The 22,319-nt window shown below is 44.1% G+C and overlaps 1 protein-coding gene across 2 annotated transcripts in view; it reads right to left on the bottom strand.

Annotated features, from left to right (window-relative positions):
• Positions 1–22,319, bottom strand: part of CFAP99 (cilia and flagella associated protein 99) — a 325,784-nt gene that overhangs the window by 255,479 nt on the left and 47,986 nt on the right. For both annotated transcript variants that reach the window (XM_030191113.1, XM_030191114.1), the window contains exons 3-4: positions 11,501–11,645; positions 810–904 (exon numbers count right to left, since the gene is read on the bottom strand). In XM_030191113.1, coding sequence (XP_030046973.1) covers positions 810–904; positions 11,501–11,645 — 240 coding nt within the window. The remainder of the gene's footprint in view (positions 1–809; positions 905–11,500; positions 11,646–22,319) is intronic.

Here is a 22,319-nt window from a genome sequence, read left to right as displayed (position 1 = left end):
GAGCTTCTTTTACAAAGCCGCGCAACCGATTCTCAGTGCGGCAATTGAGAGAAAGCCCACTCATGGGTTTCTTCTTATTTGCTGCACAGGACTCGCTAGTACGGCTTTGTAAAAGAAGCCCTGAATGAGAAGCATTCTGTTTAAGTTGGAACCCTTTTTTAAAGATTTTAGGGGTAACTAAAGATAATATGTTGTCAGAGGATCAGGTACATTCTGTAATGAGGAAGATTCTTTTTTGCTCCAACTCATTTATCTGCTTTTTTTGGCTGCCAATCACCAGGTAGTTCCTATGGCTTTAACTCCTTCTCCAAGTGAAGCTTGAAGTGTCAAATTATAATCTGAGGCTACGGTAGAATTACGTTATCAGTTTTTCTTTTGATTTATTGATTTTCTTGTTAATTATCTGTAGCTCCTTTTCCCCCAGTATTGTGGATTGTGTGCGATTGATATAATTCTTCTCATTTTGTTTTGTTTCCTAGTCATTTTTTCTTCTCAGTGTACTTTTCTGTACAAATGTATATTTTACTTATTGTCCTCTGCCACATTTGCTAAACTAAAAAAAAATTCATGTCTGTTTTCCAATGGTTTATAAAATACTGGCACATTAAGCAGTCCAATTTTCTCACACACACATCATAACCTATCTGACCTATACTAAATTAACCTCATTTGGACAATATGATAATACAGCACCTACAAAAGTTCTTAAAACATGCCTATTTTTCCATTTTAAAAAGGCACATATTATTTTAGTGGGCACAATTCAGTTTTCAATTTTTATTTTTATGAAAAAAGAACAATTTAAATACCTTGCACACTTTGGCCACGTCCAGAGATTTGATAATTGTATATATGTTGTGGAGACCCAGTTCTTCCAATTGAAAAGATGCCACATAACATATTACTATGAAAAAGATATACATGTTAGACATATATAACAGTAAAATCAATAATAAACACATTTTATATACATATTCTAATATATTCAACAAATGATTTGTCCAGGTATCTTTGGGGAGTTACCCAGACAAATTTTTAATTTGGAAATTAAACCCCCCCCCCCCCTTCCACCCCCAATCCAACAGCAGATTGGATACATTTCTATTGGTTGCATAAAAATTAATCCTGCAAGGATTAGGTCTGTGTAAAGTTGGATTTATGCCAGGATAGCAGTTAACATTATCAGCTACCAGGCAATGCAAATAGCTATCCTATGGTTAACCAGATAAGTTTTATGGATAACCTATCTGGTTAACTTTAATCAGATATAAGGCTACTAATATTGGCCTCGTTCATGGTAATTTTATAACAGGCTGCCTATTTATAAAGACACAAAGGTATCTATGGGGAACAATACTAACATGCTTTAAAGGAATAATATGTGATATTTGCTTCTAAATGTGTCTTAGAATGCAAAATTATGTTATTTTACCATAACACAGTTTACTGTAATGTGTACTACACAACAATGAGAAAGCATTGAACTACACAACCTTCATTATGAATGGAACTTTGCAAGCTGTATTATGCTTTGAACTGGCATTTTTCTCCTTGGGAGTTAACATGCAGCCCCAGTGCTCAGGGACATCTTAAGAGGCCCAGTGCTTATTGAAGTGAAGTGCAGGCCCTCTTCTTCCAGTAAAACTCCCTGTAAGACACCCTCTAGAACAAAACTCCAGATCTCCAAAGAACCACCCTCCACCCTATGAAGGTACCACATACTCCTCAAAGATCCCCCCCCCCCCAGGACCTACCAGGGGGCTTCCTGATATGTAGTGGATGGGAGAGGTCTGACCCCTGTTGCTCCTGTCCTCTTGGGCTCTGCACTCATAATGGCAACGGCTGCCAAAGAAGAGCTAACTGCTGCTAGGGGTCATCCAACAGCATTTTCAGCCTAGAGCCTGACAAAGCAAGAGTGACTGGGGATCACTCCTGCTATGGCCACTAGATACCAAGTAACCTCCTGATAAGTTCTAGGGGGATCTTTGGAGATGGAAGTCCAATGGTCTGTTTAATGTCTGTACTTCAATTTGGTGAGCACCAGCCCTTTAAAACGTCTCTGGGAGCATTGGGCAGCATGTTAGCGGCCTAATGCTCCCAGGGAAAAAATAACACAGCTTTTAAGGGTGATCTCAGGTTACATTATTCATTTACTCTAAGGGAGTCTACAGGATGCTGTCCCTTTACCTTAAGAACACCCCTTCACAGAGTCAGAACAACCTTAAACCCCTTAATCCTGCCCAAAGAGAAAAGCTTGAGGATCCCTCAACCAGGAATGAAGGATATCCCCAAAACCAACCCTGAGAGTGAAACACTAAGATTAGAAGAGAGAAATTCTCAGCTGTGAGACGGAAATAACAAAAGTGCAAGCAAATGTTTAACATTAATGTTTAATTGGTACTTGATATACTGCCTTTTCTAAGAAGGTCAAATTACTCAGTTAAATAAAACACCTTCAAAGTTTCTATAACGCTATACTGGCTTTGTATTAGCAAGTGGGGAAAAAAGTGAGCGATCAAAAGCATTGAAGAGACCAGAGAGAAAACCTAGCCACACACAGCACCACATACAGTAAGAACAAATGTCCTACCTGGCACCAAGTGCTAACCGGTATCTCCAGGCCACTCGAAACAATGAAATTCAAAGTCTCCAGTTTCCCATCCACAAGTAAAAAATAAAATGACCAGTTCTCATACCATTATAAGAAAGTGTTTATTGTATCAGTGCTGAGAGACAGGGATTCAGCAAGTTTTGAGCTATACCTTATATAGTGTTTTCCATAAGTACAATCCAGGATAATATATACATGGCTCATTAATGAATACATGCAATACTGATTAGTAACATAACGCTTGCTAATTTTGCTAACTGCCTCTCACTAATGAGTGATGCTTTCTAGAACTACCTATTTTGGCAGAAGGTACATAAAATGATACAGGCCAGATATGCATAGTTTGCAAAAACTGGTCAAAGGATAGCTTGAGGAGGTCAATACCTATCCCTCACATCTTCACACACTTTTGAGGAAAACAAATTCTGCACCAAACCAGTTGGTACCTGTATGAAAGGGTATACTATGTGCCAGGCAGTTTACATAAGACAAATCCCCATTATTTAAATAACTTCTATGCAACCATCTCATTTTGTTTCTGTGCAGACCCCCATCTCTATGCCTGCAATGGCCTTCAGTGTGAATTCTGCAGAAAACATAGCCTATGATTTCCTTTACTTGACTACGTATGTGTAGCTAACAGAACCTGGCTCAGGAAGGCCAACTTTAACTTGAATAGTTGTAGGAATCCGGTTCTTGAGGCTTTATTCTCCGTAGGGCCCAGAGTGAACTGAGCCTTGCTGAGTCAACAATGGAACAAGCTCTTTGCTCAGGCACCAGCAAAGGAGGCATCTCTCAACTCTATAAAGCCTTATTGACTACTAGGACCCCGGTGGCTCCCATGATATTTTACCGCAGCTTAGTAATTACCTCTCTAAGGAGGAAATTTTATAAAGTCGTTCCCATGGGTCTGTGGCCACATATGCATGTAAATGGACTTTATGCCAGTTGCTATTTTACAAAAGGCATCAACTTTGAAAGTAGGTGTACATAGAAGTGGACTGTGGGCAAAGTTAGCACATATGCATGTAAATTATGAGCTACCTTAATCTGTGTGTACATAGTTAAGCACATTCCTTCACTTAAACCAGCTCTTAAGCAGGTCTAAGTAATCGTCCCTATATTCAATGTGTATTCTCTGCCACATACATTAGTATGTAAAAAAAGAAAAATTAGGTGCTTACCTATCTTTATAAAACAGCACCTACAGAGATGCCCCCATACCCCATTATAAAATTATCTTCCACATATATTTATCAACCTATTCCAAAGAGATTCCAATTTCCTGGTTCAGAGGGAGATGGAATGGGACTATGCCACTTTGCTTTTGGGTGATCCAGTGTTACTTTTAAACCATCAACTATCCCAGTGTCAGACCTGTGAGATCTTGTACTAAGTAGAGTGCTGCCAAGCCCAGTACTCGGACCAGGTTCTGCTTGGCGGCTGGACAACCCCTGGTTTCATCTGCGCTGACAGCCATTCCCCAGAGGTTGAGCCCCTAGGTGCGGGCGGCCTGCAGGGCTTATGAGATGGAGCAGGAAGCGGGGTGATGAACGTGACGGCCAGACAGGCAGCAGGCAAGAGAGTGATCCAGGTACAGGCAGAGTCAGTAGGCAGGCAGCAGAAACGAGAAGTAATCCAGGTACAGGCAAGGTCAGGAGGCAGGCAGCAGACACAAGAGTAATCCAGGTACAGGCAAAGTCAGTAGGCAGGCAGCAGACACGAGAGTAATCCAGGTACAGGCAAGGTCAGTAGGCAGGCAGCAGACACAAGAGTAATTCAGGTAGAGTCAGTAGGAAGCAGCATACACGAGAGTAATCCAGGTACAGGCTAAGTCAGCAACGAAGAACAAAGTAGAGGAGAAGCACACTACTGAGCAAGTAACACCTACCAAAGTAGAAGCCGAAGCAAGGAGTATAGGGAGAGCTCAGCTGATAAAGTGCTGGCGTCTGACATTAGCAGGGAGAAGGGGCACAGCCATAGGACAAGAGCAGGGGAAGGAGGAACCGGAAGACCAATAGGAGAGAAGCAAGGGAAGCCAGGCAGAGGAAGAGCAGACCCAGGTGGGTGGAAGCAAAGCAATCAAGGAGCCTGCAGCCAGAGAAGAACTACACACACATGGCTCAGGGCTGTGCCAGTCAAGTGTGCGTGTCGACAGGACCCTGCGCAGCCCAAGGACGCCACTTGCGTTGAGGTAGGGGACATGACACCCAGCTCCAAAGACGCTTTCTGTATATGTCCCTGTTGCTAATCCGGAAAACTATTTTACAGTTCTGGATTTCCCTAGATCCAATATCCTTGGACCATGAAGATACGAGAGATAGGCAAACATGAAGGCCTGCTTTATTCTAAGTCATTCAAACTAGATAATAGACACTATGAGGCATATTTTCAAAGCACTTTGGGAGGCTAAGTGCTTTGAAAATGAGCCTCTATGCCTTGCTGTGGAAGCGGTGTTTGGAATTGCTTGACACTTAGGGAGAGAGGGTGGGGGGGCTGGGGTTGCTGTGGATGGGGTGCATGTATGAGGGTGTTAGTGGTTATTTGTAGTGGCCTTTTGGTATGGATGGATGAGTGCTAGTGGAGTGGTTTTTCGAGATAGAGGGGATTATATTATATATTTAAAAAGTCAATGCAGAGGAGTATTATGTTTAATGCTGGTAGTTTTGTACAATCACTGATAGTTTGTTAATCACATTTGACACTGTTTTGTATCAGTTGTGCTGTTTATAACACTCTGTATTGACATCCAAAAATATAATTAAAAAAACAACTAGTCCATAGATATAAGAATGCCCTCTTGAAGCCTGCTCCTGCAGGGCCATGGTGTGCATTACTGTCTCTCAGCAAGGCAGCACTCTCTGCTTGACTCTTGTCTGGATTCCCATAGTTGCTAATACAATCTTTAGCAAAAAACATAGGCTGGTCTGAACTAAGGGCCAAGCTGCATGCTTTCTACCACTGCTGCCGGCTGCCGTAACATCGACTAGGTAAGTCAAGATGACTTTTAAAATTCGGAGGGAGGGGCCTGGAACTCGAAGGGAGGGAGGAAGGAAGGGAGGGACGACGACCCTGGAACTCGGAGGGAGGGAAGGAAGGGGGGGACCTGTGGAACGGGGGGAGGGACGGGGGGGGGGGAACCACCCTGTGGAACTCGGAGGGAGGGGGGATGACCCTGTGGAACTCGGAGGGAGGGGACCACCCTGTGAAACTTGGAGGGAGGGAGGGGGACCCTGGAACTCGGAGGGAGGTGGAGGGGGGGATGAGGGGAAGGGGGAAATGCACCACCTGTAAAAAAAAAAATTTCAGCACCCCCAATCATTTTGAAAAGTAGGCTCCTATGCTGCTATCATTCTACATTACTAAGGCTGGTGCCCTTTCATAGCACTAAGGCTGTTGCTCAGATGGCAGTTCTTTTGCAGTACTCAGGTTGCTGGCTCTGTACAGCATTCAAGCTGCTGACCCAGCTGCTATCAATGCATATTAAGGATGTTTCCCTTGGGCAGCACCAAGGTTTCCACCCCCAGGGTGCACTGAAGTTGATGCCCTCAGAAGCACCGAGGCCACTGTCCTCACGCAGCAACTGAAGCTATCATCTACTGGATTTGAGGTCCTTTTGCAGCACCAATAGCGTACTGAAGGTACCGCCCACATGCAGAATCAAAGTGTTGTCATGGTGAAACCAATGAATCTTTCTCAGCTCAGTAGGATGCCTCTATCATAGTATGAAGGCTGCTGGATCCAGGGCATAATTCTGAATCTGCCACCTAGCAGCAAAAGGATTGCTGACACAGTGGAGCTGAAAAATGGGGACACTGAGCCAAAATATGGTTATGTGGGAATTGAGACAGTAGGCCACATACAATGTCTGGGGATGCAAACAAGGCATAAAGCCAAGCCTGTGGGTGTCGCAAATTGGCAAGGCATACGACTAATGATATAGTTGTCATGCATACTGCTCAGTGGAAAGCCTCAGCTGATGCCCATGTGTTATGCCAGTGAGCAGTACCCATGCACAAAATGTGAGGTTGTGGACACTGAAGCAGATGTGGCAATCAGCACAGCATATTACCCAAAGGTGAAGCTCCTAATATTACAATGGCCACTGCCCATATGGTCATTATCCCAATGCAGAGCATGTGGCCCCTGGCACAGTACAGCTCTAATGGCAGTCAGCACTGTGAAACACCCGGGGGTACTGCCACTGCGCAACCCAAGATGCTGTTAATGCACAGTTGACAAGGGAATAGCCCTTGTGCAAAAATGCAGCCCGTATCACCACACAAACAACACGGTCAGTGTCCTTGTTCAATCTCCATGGAAGCCTCTATGGCGGAGAACCTGAGGCTGGCCCAGAGTCGGCTCTAAGACAGCTGATGGCAGAAATGAGGCATGGTGCAAGTACCAAAATAAGAAAGCTGTTGACTGTGCAGGAAAGTAATTATGCCAACCACCAAAAAATGCAAAGAGATGAGGAACCAAGGAAACATCTAACTTATTATTTATTTTTTTTATTAGAGCACACAGTCCACCAGAAATCATGAAAGCTGTGAGGAAATCACCATGTAAAAAACCATCAACATGTTGGTGGGAAGAGAAAAAATTGTCTCACAGGTAGCGATGGGCTCAATAAGCACAGGCCTCCCGCCTTTCTCCATAAAAACATGGAAGCCTTTTATTTCAAGCATGACGCTAAAAATGAAACAAAACAGCACTTGCCTCAGACAGCAAAACATAGTTCCTGAAGCGAAGAGAAAATAAAACTGCATACCTGCCACCAGTGGCAGCTACACACAGAAGACAAGAAGATGAAGAATCTTGGCCTCAACTCTGGGCATTATCTTAGATTCCTCTCTCATTTTTGACCTCCAAATTTTCCAACTTTGGAAAAAGTTATTTTTTTTGTACGAGACAACTTCAACTGATTAGGTTCTACTTTCATCAACATCATTTTGCTTATTTACTGCATCATCTGGACTATTGTAATTCTTTGTATAGAAGATAGAGTTTATCCAGAAAATTACAATTAATCCAGAATAGAGCCGTTCTGCTGATTTTTCAAATAAGTAGGTTTGACAGTGCTATCAGACTTTTGTGTTGGTTTCCTTTGAAGAACTGTTATTTTTACAATTGTTTGTATCATGTTTTTGGTGTTGCAGGGTGCAATTCCTGAACCTTTGATTCATTTATTTTCTCAATGTTGTTGTTCACTCAGATTGCAGGATCAATTGTTGTTGATGCCCCTCCGCTATAGATATCCACTATAAGCCAGAGGTGTAGCTAGGTTTTAAGGTCGGGGAGCAGACTTTTGTAAAATAGGCGCCAGCAGTGATCACACAAGTGGACTAGTGGAAGTCAAGTTGGAAACCACAGGAAATGGTATGAGCATGTGTATACTCCCTGGCAGTGAAGAAAGGAATTACACGTTAGAAAATTTTATGTTATTTTTGTCACTGTTAGATAATAATCACAGTGGCAGCTTCCATCTAAGTATATAGGCTCAGTAATGGTAAAATTATGTTCTTACCTGATAATTTTCTTTCCTTTAGCTGCAGCAGATGAATCCATCAACTGGTGGGTTGTATCCATCTACCAGCAGGTGGAGATAGAGATCACTGTCTTAAGAGAGTGGTATTGGACGACCAGCCCCTCTGTAAGCTAGTATATTGCTCATCACAAAGCAAAGGTATTAGATTGCAAGCTCTTTGAGCAGGGACTGTCTTTCTTCTATGTTTGTGCAGCGCTGCGTATGCTTTGTAGCGCTATAGAAATGCTAAATAGTAGTAGTAGGCCCATAAAGTAGAAAACCTTCCTCATCATATGAAGAGAAACAACAACAGAACCAGAGTATATTCGAGTACAGATGAAACTCTTTCTAAGTTTTGAAACTTGTGTTTGAAACTGCAAAATACAAAGAACTGGAACAAACAGGAACAACAAACAAACACACAGAGTGAATAGAGAAACAAAGTGACGGTAAGCTAGGGAGGGATGCTGGATTCATCTGCTGCAGCTAAAGGAAAGAAAATTATCAGGTAAGAACATAATTTTACCTTCCTTAGCGCAGGCAGCAGATGAATCTATCAACTGGTGGGATGTACCAAAGCAATCTCTAGATAGGGCGGGACACCATTGCCCCCCTTTACAAAACCGCCATACCAAAAGAAGCATCAGATCTGGCAGGTATGTCCACTCTATAATGCTTGGTAAAGGAATGAATGGAGGCCCAAGTAGCCGACAAATTTCTTGTAAGGACAAGACCGAAGACTCCGCCCATGGTCGCCTGCGCTCTAGTAGAATGAGCACATAAGGGTTCTGGCAAGCTGCGACAAGCCAACAAGTACACTGAAGAAATAGTTTCCTTAAGCCATCTCGCAATGATCGGTTTTGAAGCCGCCTGGCTAGGACGAGAACCTTGAAGAAGCACAAACAAATGATCTGTCTTCCGGAAGTCATTGGACATCACCAAATAGCAAATAAGAACGCAACGCACATCCAAAAGATGAAGATTCCGAAAAGCCACAGGAAAATCCTCTACCCTAAAGGAAGGGAGAAAAAGAGGCTGATTGAGATGAAAAGCTGAAACAACCTTTGGCAGAAAGGAAGGCACAGTTCGCAACGTGACTCCCGCCTCTGAAAACTGCAAAAAAAGGATCCCGACATGAAAGGGCTTGAATCTCGGATATTCTACGCGCTGAAGCAATAGCCACCAAAACCCCAGCCTTCAGAGTAAGATCTTTATCAGAAGTCCTACGTAACGGCTCAGAAGGAGAGCCTTGCAACACCCTAAGAACCAGATTAAGGTTCCAAGACGGACAAGGTTGCTGCAAAGGGGGGCGGAGATGAAGAGCCCCACGCAAAAAAACGTACCACGTCTGGATGTGCCGCTAAGGAGGAACCTGACACCCTCCCCCGAAAACACGCTAGGGCTGCCACCTGAACCAGAAGCGAGTCATAGGCCAAACCTTTCTGTAGACCATCTTGCAAAAATGCTAAGAGCTGAGCCACAAACGCTTGAAAGGGAGACCATGCCAAGAAAGTGTGCCAAACACGAGCATACGCTGTAGAAGTAGACTGCTTAAACCCTGCAAAAGAGTAGCTATGACAACATCAGAATAGCATTCTATAGGTTAGGGGCCATCATGGAAAAAAATATTTTCTGGATGGCACTGCAGTGAATATACTTAAATGTAGGTATAGTAAGCAAGCGTTGCTGTTGGGAACGGAGAGTACGTGTAGGGACATATGGAATCAATAGCTGAGAGAGAAATACAGGAAGGTGAGTTTAGAGAATCTTAAACATAACACTTAGAGATCCCAATTTCTTCTTCCTTTAGTACAGCTAGGACCTGCACCATATATTTCATTACCAACATCTTCAGGAATATTAAACACATTACTGCAATATTTTTAAAAAAATGCATATTCTTTGCCCTAGTGAGATTTTCCAAATTTTCCAGTTTATGATGAAGTACCAACCTGTCCTTAGTCCCTGATACACTTGTCATCTAATATGTAGGGTACTAGGATTCCATTATCACCATAAGATTATCCAATAGGGTGAGTCTAGAATCTGTTTCTAATTTAGAAACAGTTCCTTGAGTAAAGTCACACAACTAAACAATCAAACCTTTATTGCAGCCATTCCTAACCCAGTCCTCGGGGCACACCTAGTCCCATCAGGTTTTCAGAATATCCACAATGAAGAAGCATGAGATAAATTTGCATGCACTGCCTCAATTTCATGCAAATCTAACTCATAAATATTCATTATGGATATCCTGAAAATTCGACAGGATTAGGTGTGCCCTGAGGACTGGATTGGGAATGGCTGCTTTATTGAATCCTTCAGTCCTTATCACAATCGTCCACATATCTTTCAGTCAAACTTCAACATCAACAAGGACATCAACCTCACAGACTAAAGGTTGCAACATTACTGGAACAGGATTCACCTTCCTACTAGAGGTACTGGTCTTGAGCCCACTCGACAATGAAGGTAACTCCCTAGTAAAAGTCATACCTTTGGGCTCACTGGGTTATTTCCTGGAGGAGGAGGGGAATTCTGCCACTGGAACTCAAAGATACTTTACAATCAATATGGGAGAAAGTCTAAGGTATATTACTCACCACCATCCCCAACTGGGTATATTTATCCATAGGGCCCACAACAGATGTAACAGGAGGCCCGATATTTAGCTGGCAGAGATCAGTGTTTTGCTGACCACCACCAGCATTAAACCTGCATATATAATGCTGGGTCATGTCTGCACACCAGCACTGAATTTCTGGGTTTCCAGAGCCAGCTAATGCATAGCCAGTTAAGTACAATATTTAGCACAGCCGGCTTACTGCATAAAGATAGGACTGACTTTTATGCGGTCCTATTTATGCAGTTAACATGGCCAGTTAAGTGCTTAATATCAGCACTTAATTGACCAATTGCCATCTTCACCCCCAGAACGTCCCCAATAGCCAGTTTTCAAATGACGTCTTAGCCCTGAATGGGCATTTAACCAGCCAGGTGTTGTTTCTGGCTGGTTAAATCACTTTGAATATCAACCCCAGGAAATTAAATTTTCCTTTTCACCATCCTTCACTCATCATCTGGGCCACACACTATTTAGCAGGGACTCTGAATGTACATCACTTCAATAGCTTTTGAGCTTACAGGCAGTATATAAGAAATAAAAAATAAATTAAAGTACAAGTGACATCAGCTGGGTCATAGAGGGGACTCAAAGCAAAAGCACAGAATGCTTAAGTCCACTCATGGGCTGGCAGGTATAGATGTAGCAAACCCCTCTTTTACCATTAAATCTAAAATCCAAACCCCAGAGTTGTTAGGGATGCTCTGAAACAAATGTCATATGACTTCAAAATACATACCTACATATAGACTGTGCTCAGCTTTCAGGCAGCGTTTTCCGTCTCGAGCATAAAACCCATCAACAACAATTTCCAGTAATGACTTGTATTGAATACATCCTCCAAGAACATTCAAAATAAATGTTTGTTCTGTGACATCAAGGTTCTAAGGAAAGACAAAAACAACATAACATGAGATTTTTCTCATAGGACTAAATTCATGACTTAACTTCCATTAATTTAACCAAAGAATTAGAGCATAAGGATAACAGCTGCTTGAAGAAAGCTTCTTTGAGGGCAATGAACTAAAGTGTGTTTAGGTCCAAGAAAGCAAACGGGCAGACGATCTACAAGATCCAGTAAAGACAGAAAACCAGCAGATTGATAGTAAAAGGGATCCAATTTTATTCACTATATACACAGTGAAACAGTTAAAAACTCAAACATGGCCATGTTTCGCACTTTTAAGGGCTGTCAGGTCAGGGGCTGTATTAAAAACTGTAATACATAAAAAACTTTCTTTTATTCACTAACCCCCCTGTTTACTAAGTCACGGGGGGGGGGGGGGGGAGTTTGTTTTTTTTATTTGATAGTATCATTTTGAAAACTATTTTGTATTTTATGATTTATCTATTTATTTGATGTAATTTTATGATTGAAATGAATTGAGTTGTATGTATTTATTACAGTTTTTATTACTACCAATGTGCTGGTTTGCCTTCTATAGTGTGTTAATACCAACACTACTATTAGCACATCTTAAACACATTTCAATGCATGTTAGTTCACATTAAAATTAATGCAGACTTAATATGACCTAATGCAAAAAAATCAAATTCATACTAAGCAGCAGATGAATAAGTATTACAAGGATAGCAAAAAAGCAAATTTGCTTATCTGTAATAACGGTTCTCCATAAAATCAAATCAGACACACAAGCATACAACATATGAAGGAGTCAACATGGATATTTCTCTCAGAGCTTAGAAAATACTGTTTTACCTGTAGGAATTACTTTTAAAATTACCACCTAAAGATGAAATGATAAATAGTTTCCACAGATATACCCTGCAATTGCACTAAGATACACCTTTATCGAGGAGGTATTTAGATCAGATGAACGATAAATATTGAAGCAGGCTCCATGGACAGTAGGTGGATGAATCAAATGCTCTTTGAACACACCACATGAAGAACCTTCCGCACCTGCATGATTTGCTTTCTGGAAGCTAAAGGGATATCTTCCACTTTTTGAGAAAGTTGGAGAGATATTAGTGAGCATTTAACATCCATGTTTTTAATGCTTGTGAACAGATATTCAGCTGGAGAGGAGGAATTATTTGAGTGTGATTTGGGGTGCATTGGGCAGGACTAAAACTACATGTGTATTCCCTATTTTACAAAGAGAATACATTTCCCCGCCGATTTGTATATAGCGTGACTTACATTGCATGCACAAATCCAGTCATATTCTGGATTTGCAAATGCAATTTAGTTAACAAGCCAATCAGCACCGATAATTGCCACTTAATTAGCAATTAGACACTAATTGGCATTAATTAGAATTTATACACAGAACGGTTTAAGCATATTCTATAACGTGATGTGCGTAAATTCTAAGTTGCATAGGGGGAAATTCTATGTTGCTGAGAAAATCTGCATGGAAAACATTTCCACCTAAGTGTATTCTACAAGGGGCACCTATATTTAGGCACAGTATATAAAATACAATTAATTGATATCCTAGCACCTAAAACTATGTGCCTCCATTTACACCAATGAAAATGTGGCGTAAATCCCGCTGCGTAGATTTAGGCACATTGGGCTATATTCTATAACAATGAATGTAAATTTTGGAATACCCACAAAACACCCATTTCCTTGCCCATAACCATGCCCCATTTTGCCTGCGCACATTAGAATTTAGGCACAGTGCATTATAGAATATGCTTAGCAAGTTAAGCGCATAAATTCAAATTATTGCCAATTAGTGCATATTATTGCTTGTTAAGTGCTGTTAACAATACTGATTGGCTTGATAAGCCAATTAAGTTACATGCATTGTTGCAGAATATGCGTGGATTTCAGCGCAGAATGCAAGGCGCCAGGGGCGTAGCTATCATGGGGCCATGGGGGCATGGGCCCCCATAGATTTGGCCCTGGACCCCCCTGCCGAGACCCTCTCGACCCCCCCTTCCCGCCGCCAACCCCCCCCCCCGCTGCCGTCGCATACCTTTGTGTGCGGGGGACCCCAACCCCCGCCAGCCGAAGTTCTCTCCTCGGCCGGCCGGCATTACTGACCCCCTTCCCACCACCGTCCCTCTCCCGCCGCGTACCTTTGCTGGTGGGGGACCCCAACCCCCGCCAGCCGAAGTCCTCTTCTCGGCCGCGCGGCGTTGCTTGCTGAATGATCTAATCAAGTTTCTGTGCGTGCGTCTGACCCCTGCAAGGCGCGCTAAGTAGAATCCGGGGGACAAGGGATCAAAGCACTTAGACACACGAAGTACCATAGTAGCCTACGGTACTTTGGGTGTCTAAGGGGTTCTTTTACTAAGCTGCAGTAAAAGGTGGCCTACGGTAGTGTAGGCACAAGTTTTTGGCACATTTTGGGTCATTTGTTACCACAGCTGGGAAAAAAAGCTTCCTTCAGTGGGGCAGTAAATGGCCATGCACTAGAATTAAAGGTAGCGCGTGGCTATTTGCTGCCTGAGCCCTTAACACCACTCATTGACCAAGCAGTAAGGGCTCATACGCTACATGGTACTCATGCGGCAAGCGCCAATGTGGCCATGCTGCCAATTACCGCTGGGAACACCCCTGCGGTAGAAAATAGAAAAATATTTTCTACCATGGGAAACAGAGCACACCAACTTTGATTATCGCTGGATGAACACGCTACCCAGGCGGTAGTGTTGATTTGGCATATGCTACATGTGCTGTAGCCCTACCACCGCTTTGTAAAAGGCCCCTAAGTGCTTTGAAATTGAACCCATAGTTGAAAAGACTGAATGGCCATGAGAGTGACAGGCTGTGGGCATTTCTAAAATCTAAGTGCATTTTTATAGAATACACTCGGTCCACACCTACTTTAGGCATCAGCATTTACACCGTTTTATTTAGTGTAATTGCCCACGACTAAGTTTAGTCATGGGTATGGGTGCTAGTGTATTCTATACACTGCACAGAAATTTAGGTTTATTCTATAAAGTATGCCTAAGTTTAAGCATACTTTATAGAATACTCCTCGACATACTTCATTTCGGTGTCATTTTTTAGGTGTGATATATAGAATCTAGTCCTTCATGGGGAAAAATTCCACACCAGCTCAAAGGCCCACATAGGTTTTAAAATAGTGTTTGTTTTGTCCAGAATTTTGCATGAGGGATTAAATGAGTAATTTTCTTTCATTTCATGTAGTTTATTTCCACCTTCAATGTAAAACCATGTTAAAATTGTGGTCTACTTACTTACTTGATGGCACTTACATGGGTAGGTTTGTAAAATAGAGCAGCTACATGTGGAAGTAGCACCATTTACATATGGAAGTTGGAAAATCAACATTTACACATGTATGTGCTGACACCTCCACATGGAAGCTGCTGGGTCAACAAACATATTTGTAAAATGGTTGTTCCTACTCCATGAGCTGTCAAATACACACACCCTCCTGCAAATATTTTAGAACTGAGCTTAACAACTCATCTACACCTTAAAATGAAAACATAGATTGTAGTATTGTAGTGAACGACTGATTATAGACGAGACACGATAGATCAGATTCCTGTCACAAGTTTTTTTGTTGTCTGTTCTGTCTCAGTCTTTATAATACACAATTTGCACCATTGTGCATCAGGGAAAAACTGTGGAATAAACTCAAGTTTACTAAGCGACTTGGGTAGACCACTGGTGGCTCTGGTAATTAACCCCTAATTACCACCACTCTTCCACAAGTCACACAACATAGCCCATTATGGCCAATATTTGATCATAGTTCTTCTACTGCGTGATAATATTATGGATAACAGGGATACAAGTGGCCTCAATCAACAAATTGAACAAAATCCCCATACTTATTACAGCAAGATGATACCCCCCCCCCCAACTGGAAAGACCAAACTATAAAAACCAAAACAAACCAGAAATCAACCCTAACTAATACCAAAAAGTTAAGCACAAATAACAATCGCAATGGCCACAACATCAAAAAAGAAAGAATGCACAGACATTCACAGACTGTTAAGTACACCAACATCAACACTGATACATATGTACCCATTCCTACAGGGTACATAAATGCAAGATCAGCTGTTAACAAGTCAACCATAATTGGAGACTGGACTGAAACCATGCAATTAGGTATACTATTCATAACAGAAACGTGGCTGCAAATGCAAGACGACCCAGTACTGCTTGACTTAGGCCCACCGGAATATAAAATAGCACACATTAACAGAACTAAAAAGAAAGGAGGCAGGGTCACCTTAATATACAAATCCTTCTTTACAGTAGAAACCATAACTGAACATGAAAGGCGTTATGCACTTTCATGGTGGCTGGGAGGTGCAGCCAGTAGGTAACAGCCCCTATCACATTCTGAAAGGGTCCAGGAAATGGGATGCAAACTTAGAAGAAGCAGGTAGCTGGAGTAACATATATTTGGCATTCAGCCAGACCTTCTCACTTGGGTGAAAGATGGGAGCAGGTCTTCACAGGCAGTCTGCTTGTTGTTTGTCGACCCTGGTGGCTTGTTGGAGAAGAGGACGGACTTGGGTCCATACTTCTTGGATATTCTGAGCTACCTGTTGAGCTGCTGGAATATCTGGACTTTCTGGGATGGGCAGAGGTAACCAGGGATGTTGACCGAACACGGCGAAGAAAGGTGTGGTATGGGAAGAATCATGAAGATGATTATTGTACGCAAACTCTGCCCATGGGAAGAGAGAAGCCCAATTGTTCTGTGGTTTATTGCTATATATCCTGAGAAATGTCTGTGGAGAAATAGTGTGTTTTAAGCTTGTAAAATGTATTAGATATTTTCCTATTTTTAATTATGTCCTGAAGTGTATTTCTCCTATTTGGCCAGCAGGTGGTGTTTCTTTGCTGTAAAGCTGTTATAGGGAACTGAATGTACTTTTTCTTTAACATAAGCAGGAAGCAAGCAGCAGTAAAATCTTTTTGACTGGACTCTGATTGGCCCAGGAGCTCATTTCCTTTAGAGTGTACTGATTTCGCCTTTAGTCCTAGCCAGGAAGAAAAGAGAGCAGAATCTCTTTGCTGAGGCTCAGTAAACAAACAGTTATATATCCTGATTTTCCTTGATTTTCCCAGGTACTTTTCTAGGAAGTATGCAAACGTTTAGTTAGTTTTTAATTGATTCATATTTCAGTTACATGTTATTGTTTGCTAATTGCACATTTTTTGTTCAGTGTTCAATTTTTATGAGAATAAACAAAATTGTTTGTTCGCCCTGATTGTCTGGATTGATAAAGAATCCTGGTGGTTTGTGTGTTGGGTCTGTGAGTGCTTTCTGGGAACTTTGGGACCACTGGGAGTATGGTCTCAGTAACCTAGAAATCACTGGCAATAATATGAAAGTGGGAGAGTCGCCCAGAGGCAGTTGTGACCCAGTCGGTGGAAGGAGGATGCTAGTGAAGAGCACAAGCGGCAGGTGCAGGCAGACCTGAGCTGTGCTGGGAATAGACCCTCCAAGTGGCCGTGGAGTAAACCCAGGCGGGTGGCTAGGTGTTTCGTGACAATGTCTTTAGGGTTTGGTTGACACGTTCGGTATGCCCGTTAATTTGAGGGTTGTAAGCAGTGGAGAAATCAAGTTTTACCCCCAAATAGGTGCAGAGTTATCTAGGTTGGCCCCTTTTTGGGTCAGAGCTGTGAGGGGTGCCGCGATGGTAGAGAAGTGGTCGATGAACTGCCAGTAATAATTGGCGAAGCCCAGAAAGCATTGGATGGCTCAAAGACTCCCCGGTTCGAGGCCATTTCTGAATTGCTCAGAGTTTGTCGGGGTCCATCTATAGACTAGAGGCGGAGACAATGTGCCCGAGGAATGGAACCATGTCCAGGTGAAAAGCAAATTTCTCTAGTTTGGCATATAATCCATTGTCTCTCAGTCATTAAAGCACTTGCTTCACGTTTTGTGGATGTTTACCAGAGGCGGAGAATATCAGGATGTCATCTACGTAGACAATAACATGTGGATACAGGAGGTCCCTATAAATATCATTCACAAAGTGTTGGAAGACTGCCGGAGCATTGCAAAGGCAGCTCCTTGTGACTCTGGGCAAGTCACTTAACCCTCCATTGCCCCATGTAAACCGCATTGAGCCTGCCATGAGTGGGAAAGCGCGGGGTACAAAAGTAACAAAAAAAAAAGGGCATAACTAAATATTCATAAAGCCCATCTCAAGTATTGAAGGCCATCTTCCATTCATCCACCAATCTGATGCAAACCAGGTTGTATGCCCCACGTAAATCCAATGTTGTGAATATAGTTGCTCCTTGTAACTGACGGAACAATGTAAGCCACATTGAGCCTGCAAATAGGTGGGAAAATGTGGGATACAAATGCAACAAATAAATAAATGGTCAAAAAGTTTTGGAATGAGCGGTAATAGATAACAATTCTTAACAGTGATGGCATTTAACCCCCGGTAGTCTATACAGGGTTGCAGACTTCCATCTTTCTTGGTAACAAAAAATAACCCTGCTCACGTGGGGGTTGTGGAATAATGAACCCTTTATTCAGGTTCTTTTGGATGTAGTTGCTCATGGCCTGAGTTTCTGATTGCAAGAGGGCATACATTTGACCACGGGGAGGCATCTTCCCTGGGAGTAGATCGATGGCACAATCAAAGTCTCGGTGAGGCGGGAGGACGTTGGCCTGTTTCTTACTGAAGACACCAATGTAGTCTTGGTAGATCGTCGGGAGAGTCTTGGGTACTGGTCTCTCCAGGGCATTTATCCTGATTATAGGTTGGGCGGGCGTAAGACACTTCTGAAAACAGGAGGAGCCCCAAGCGGTAATCTCATTGGTATAGTAGTCAATACTGAGGGAATGAGCGCAGAGCAAAGGCAGTCCGAGGACTATTAGGTGTATTGACTTGAGTAGAATGTAGAACTGGATGGTCTCATTGTGGAGAGCTCCAACTTGAAGAAACACTGGGGCTGAAGAATGAGTGATTAGCCCTGGTAAGGGGTCGCCCTGAATGGAAGAAATTCTCAATGGAGAATCCAAGGGACAGACAGGAATCTGATATTATAGTACTATGTCTCCGACTATGAAGTTCCCTGCCACTCCAGAATCCAGGAGAGTCAGTAGAGTGAGCTGGTGTGTGTCCCATTGGAGAATAACTGAAAATGTTTTTAACGAGATTGGGGAGGAAGGAAGAAGGCCCAGAATTATCTCCCTGGAAGACTCTAGGACTGTCCTTTTCCCTACTTGAGTGGGCTCCTTGAGACAAAGTGTCCAGCCTCTCCACAATAGAGACAGAGATTACCGGTGCATCGAAAGTTTCGCTCCTCAGTAGAAAGATGGTAGCATCCCATGGACATTGGTTCTTCGGGGCTTTCGCCAGCCAGTGACTACTGGCCAGGGTTAACCAGAGGATGATGAAATCGAGGAGCCAAACACGGTGACCGACAGAGAGAGCTCCTTTTTGGGCCCTCTCTTGAACTCAAATATCTATTCTGGTACGCAGGGTAATTAAGTTGTCCAAGATGGTGGGAATCTCTCACCCAGTGAGCTCATCTTTTATATGACCCGCAAGACTTTGCCAAAAGATCGCCACCAAGGCTTCCTGATTCCACAGCCAGAGTATGGAAGCAAATAGCATAGGCTCCCACCATGAGTGAGCCCTGCTGGAGGTGAAGGAGATCACTGGCTGCTGAAGAGGGACACCCTGGCTCATCAAACACTAGTCGAAATCATCTTAGAAAAGCAGATAAATCTATAAGGACTGTTGCTCCCAGAAAGGCAAAGCCCAAGCAAGGGCTGGACCGGTGAACAGGGAGATTATATATGCTACCTTAATCCGGTCTGTAGAAAAGGTACCTGGTTGTAATTCAAAATGGATCTGGGACTGATTAAGGAAGCCACAGCAGGCTCCCAGATTGCCAACATAGAGTGGTGGATCTGGAGCTCGGACTGCAGGCACAGGTAGTGGTGGTGTAGCCTGGGCTGGAGCATGTATGACTGAGTACGTGGAGGCCTGCAAGGCTGACATCTGGAAGCATACATCCTGGAGAACCCCCGAGAGTTGCTGCAACTGCGTCTGCTGCTGTTGGAGGGAATAAGCAAGGTCCAGAAGGGTGGGCTTATCGGCCGAACTCATGGCTGCAGTAATCTGTCACGCTCTGGAATGGTGAGCCCTTGAGCAGTTTCCCAATAATGGAGATATGCAACCAAGAAGGCCCTAAGATCTTCACCTAACCAACCACCATACCACAAGGGTTAGGCCCCCGGATTCAGGTGGACAGTTGGACTTGCAGAAAAGGCCAGCAGGCAGAGGAGGTCCGGGATCCAGCATGGGTCAGGGCAGGTGACAAGCAGAGGAGGTCTAGGCGTGGGTCAAGGCAGGTGGCAAAATAGAGGAGGTCCAGGTCCAGGCTTGGGTCAAGGCAGGTGGCAAGTGGAGGGGAAGTCCAGGTCTAGATGTAGATCAAGGCAGGTGGCAAGACAGAGGAGGTCCAGGTCCAGGCATGGGTCAAGGCAGGTGGCAAGAGAAGAGGTCCAGGTCCAGGCGTGGATCGAGGCATGCAGCAAGTAGAGGAATTCCAGGTTCAAAGCAGGCAAGGTCAGCATGGGAGACAGAAAAACCAAAAGCAACTCGCAGGACCAGCACCTCCGAGGCTGTTGCTGCAGCCGCCAGTGACAGGTGAGGGCTGTTTAAAAAGAGGAACAGTGTCTGACGTCAGAGGAAGACTTCCCACTTACATCACTGGGGACATCCTACTGCCTGCGCTAGGCCCGCCCTGAAGATAACGTGGAGGCAGTAAGATGTGTCCGGTGTCCGCCGGCGTGGCCGAAGCGCTGCCCATTCAAGATCATGGAACGTCATGACAGAGCCGTAAGTGCGGTGTGCCCTGGAAGCCTGCAACTGCACGGTTCTGCCGGTGCAAACCCGGAAGTATGGCGGACTCTGCTGACCGGCAGCAAGCTCCTCCACAGCAAGTAAGTGACAGATGCAGAAAATGCAAGGAGGAGGGACAGAGGACATATTGGACCTGTGGAGGGGAAAGGGAAAGGAAATATACTAGACTATACGGGGGAATTCTAGACTACAGGGTGGGAGCATTGGCCTATGTGGGGTACTGGGGAGACAGGGAGATGCTGGACCCTGGGGGATAGAGGAATGAGAGGGGGAGATATGGACCAACAGAGATAGCCAGGCACGCAAGAGGAAAGTGGTGGGAATGCTGCACTTGAATGGAAGGAGTGGGAAAGCTGTATTTGGATGGAAGGGAAGGGAAAGGGGGAAAGGCTGCACATGGAGAGGACGGAAGGGAGAAGGGGAAATGCTGCAAGTAGATGGAAGAAAAGGGAGAGAGAGCTGAGGGAGGAGAAAGGAAAGGATGCCGTGTAATGACTCATGGCTCTGCCTAAGGGTGCCAGGCAGAGCAGGGAAAGTTCTAACCTATATTACCCCTCGGCCCCAGCATAGTATCTTGAAAGAGGTGGAAAATCCGGCATGGCCAGAGAAAGGGAAAGGACCCAGACAGATAGATCCCTGGCAATTTCAGAGGCAATCCCTACAGGTAACCCAGGATCCTGAATTAGCCCAGCTCCTTGGCTGACTAGGCAATATGAAATGGACACAGGCTGCAGCTGGGAAGGGAAGGGGCCCCTATGGACTAATAAGAAAGAGGAACTAGGAAGTGAAGAGATCGAGATGAAGTGGGCTGATCAGGTGGTGTCTCAGACTGTCTACTCCCAGAGACAACAGTTCATGAAGAGCAGGAGAGAATGGAGGTGTCTCCAGAGTGAATGAAACCAGTTGCTGGGAGCTTCAGTGGCAGGGAGAACTCTGGTATTTTCATACAATCCCAGAGGGAGGACCTGTGTTGGTTTATTACCGGTAAGAGGGTGGCGGGACAAGCCCAGCTACAGATATGCTGAGGTTGTCTGTGAAAGTGTGAAAAGCTATTAACTATTTGAAACTGTGAAATGAACTTTAAACTGGCAAAAAGTGAATGTGCTTTGGTTCCATTTTTGTGTTTTGTTTTGGAGACAATACTGTGCTCACTGCTCAGGGGAGGGAGACGTTTGAAGTTCCCTCTGTTCCAGTACTGCTGAAGGACAAAGCTTAAACAAACTGATTATAAAAGGGCTTTACCGGGAGGGGGAAGTGTGCCTTCCTTTGTTTTTGGATAGTGGAAGAGCAAACAGAGAGTACTGTGCACTACTGCAGAACTGTTTCCAGAGGCGTAGCCACGGGTGGGCTTGGGCCCATCCAGTTTGGGTTCAGGCCCACCCAGCAGTGGAGAACTTTAATTTCAACAGCAGCGGAGGGAGCAGGATGAGGTCCGATCCTGCATCTGCCTCCCTCTCTCACACAGCGCTTCTCAGATGCTGCCTACCTACCGCCACCACGATCCTGCATCTACCTCCCGTCTCAGCACTGCAGCAGCGGACCAGCAGTAGCGATTCATGCTGCTTCCTGCTTCGTTCTAACCCGGAAGCGTCTCCTCTGCCACGTGCCCACCCCCATTATTACAACTTCCTGTTTCTGCTGGGGCAGGACGCGGGCGCGCGGCAGAGGAGACGCTTCCGGGTTAGAACGAAGCAGGAGGCAGCATGAATTGCTACTGCTGGTCCGCTGCTGCAGTGCTG

This window comes from Microcaecilia unicolor, chromosome 2, assembly GCF_901765095.1.
Source record: "Microcaecilia unicolor chromosome 2, aMicUni1.1, whole genome shotgun sequence".
Lineage (NCBI taxonomy): Eukaryota > Metazoa > Chordata > Amphibia > Gymnophiona > Siphonopidae > Microcaecilia > Microcaecilia unicolor.
The sequence above is the reverse complement of the archived record's forward strand: the minus strand, read 5'-3'. Positions and strand labels throughout refer to the sequence as shown.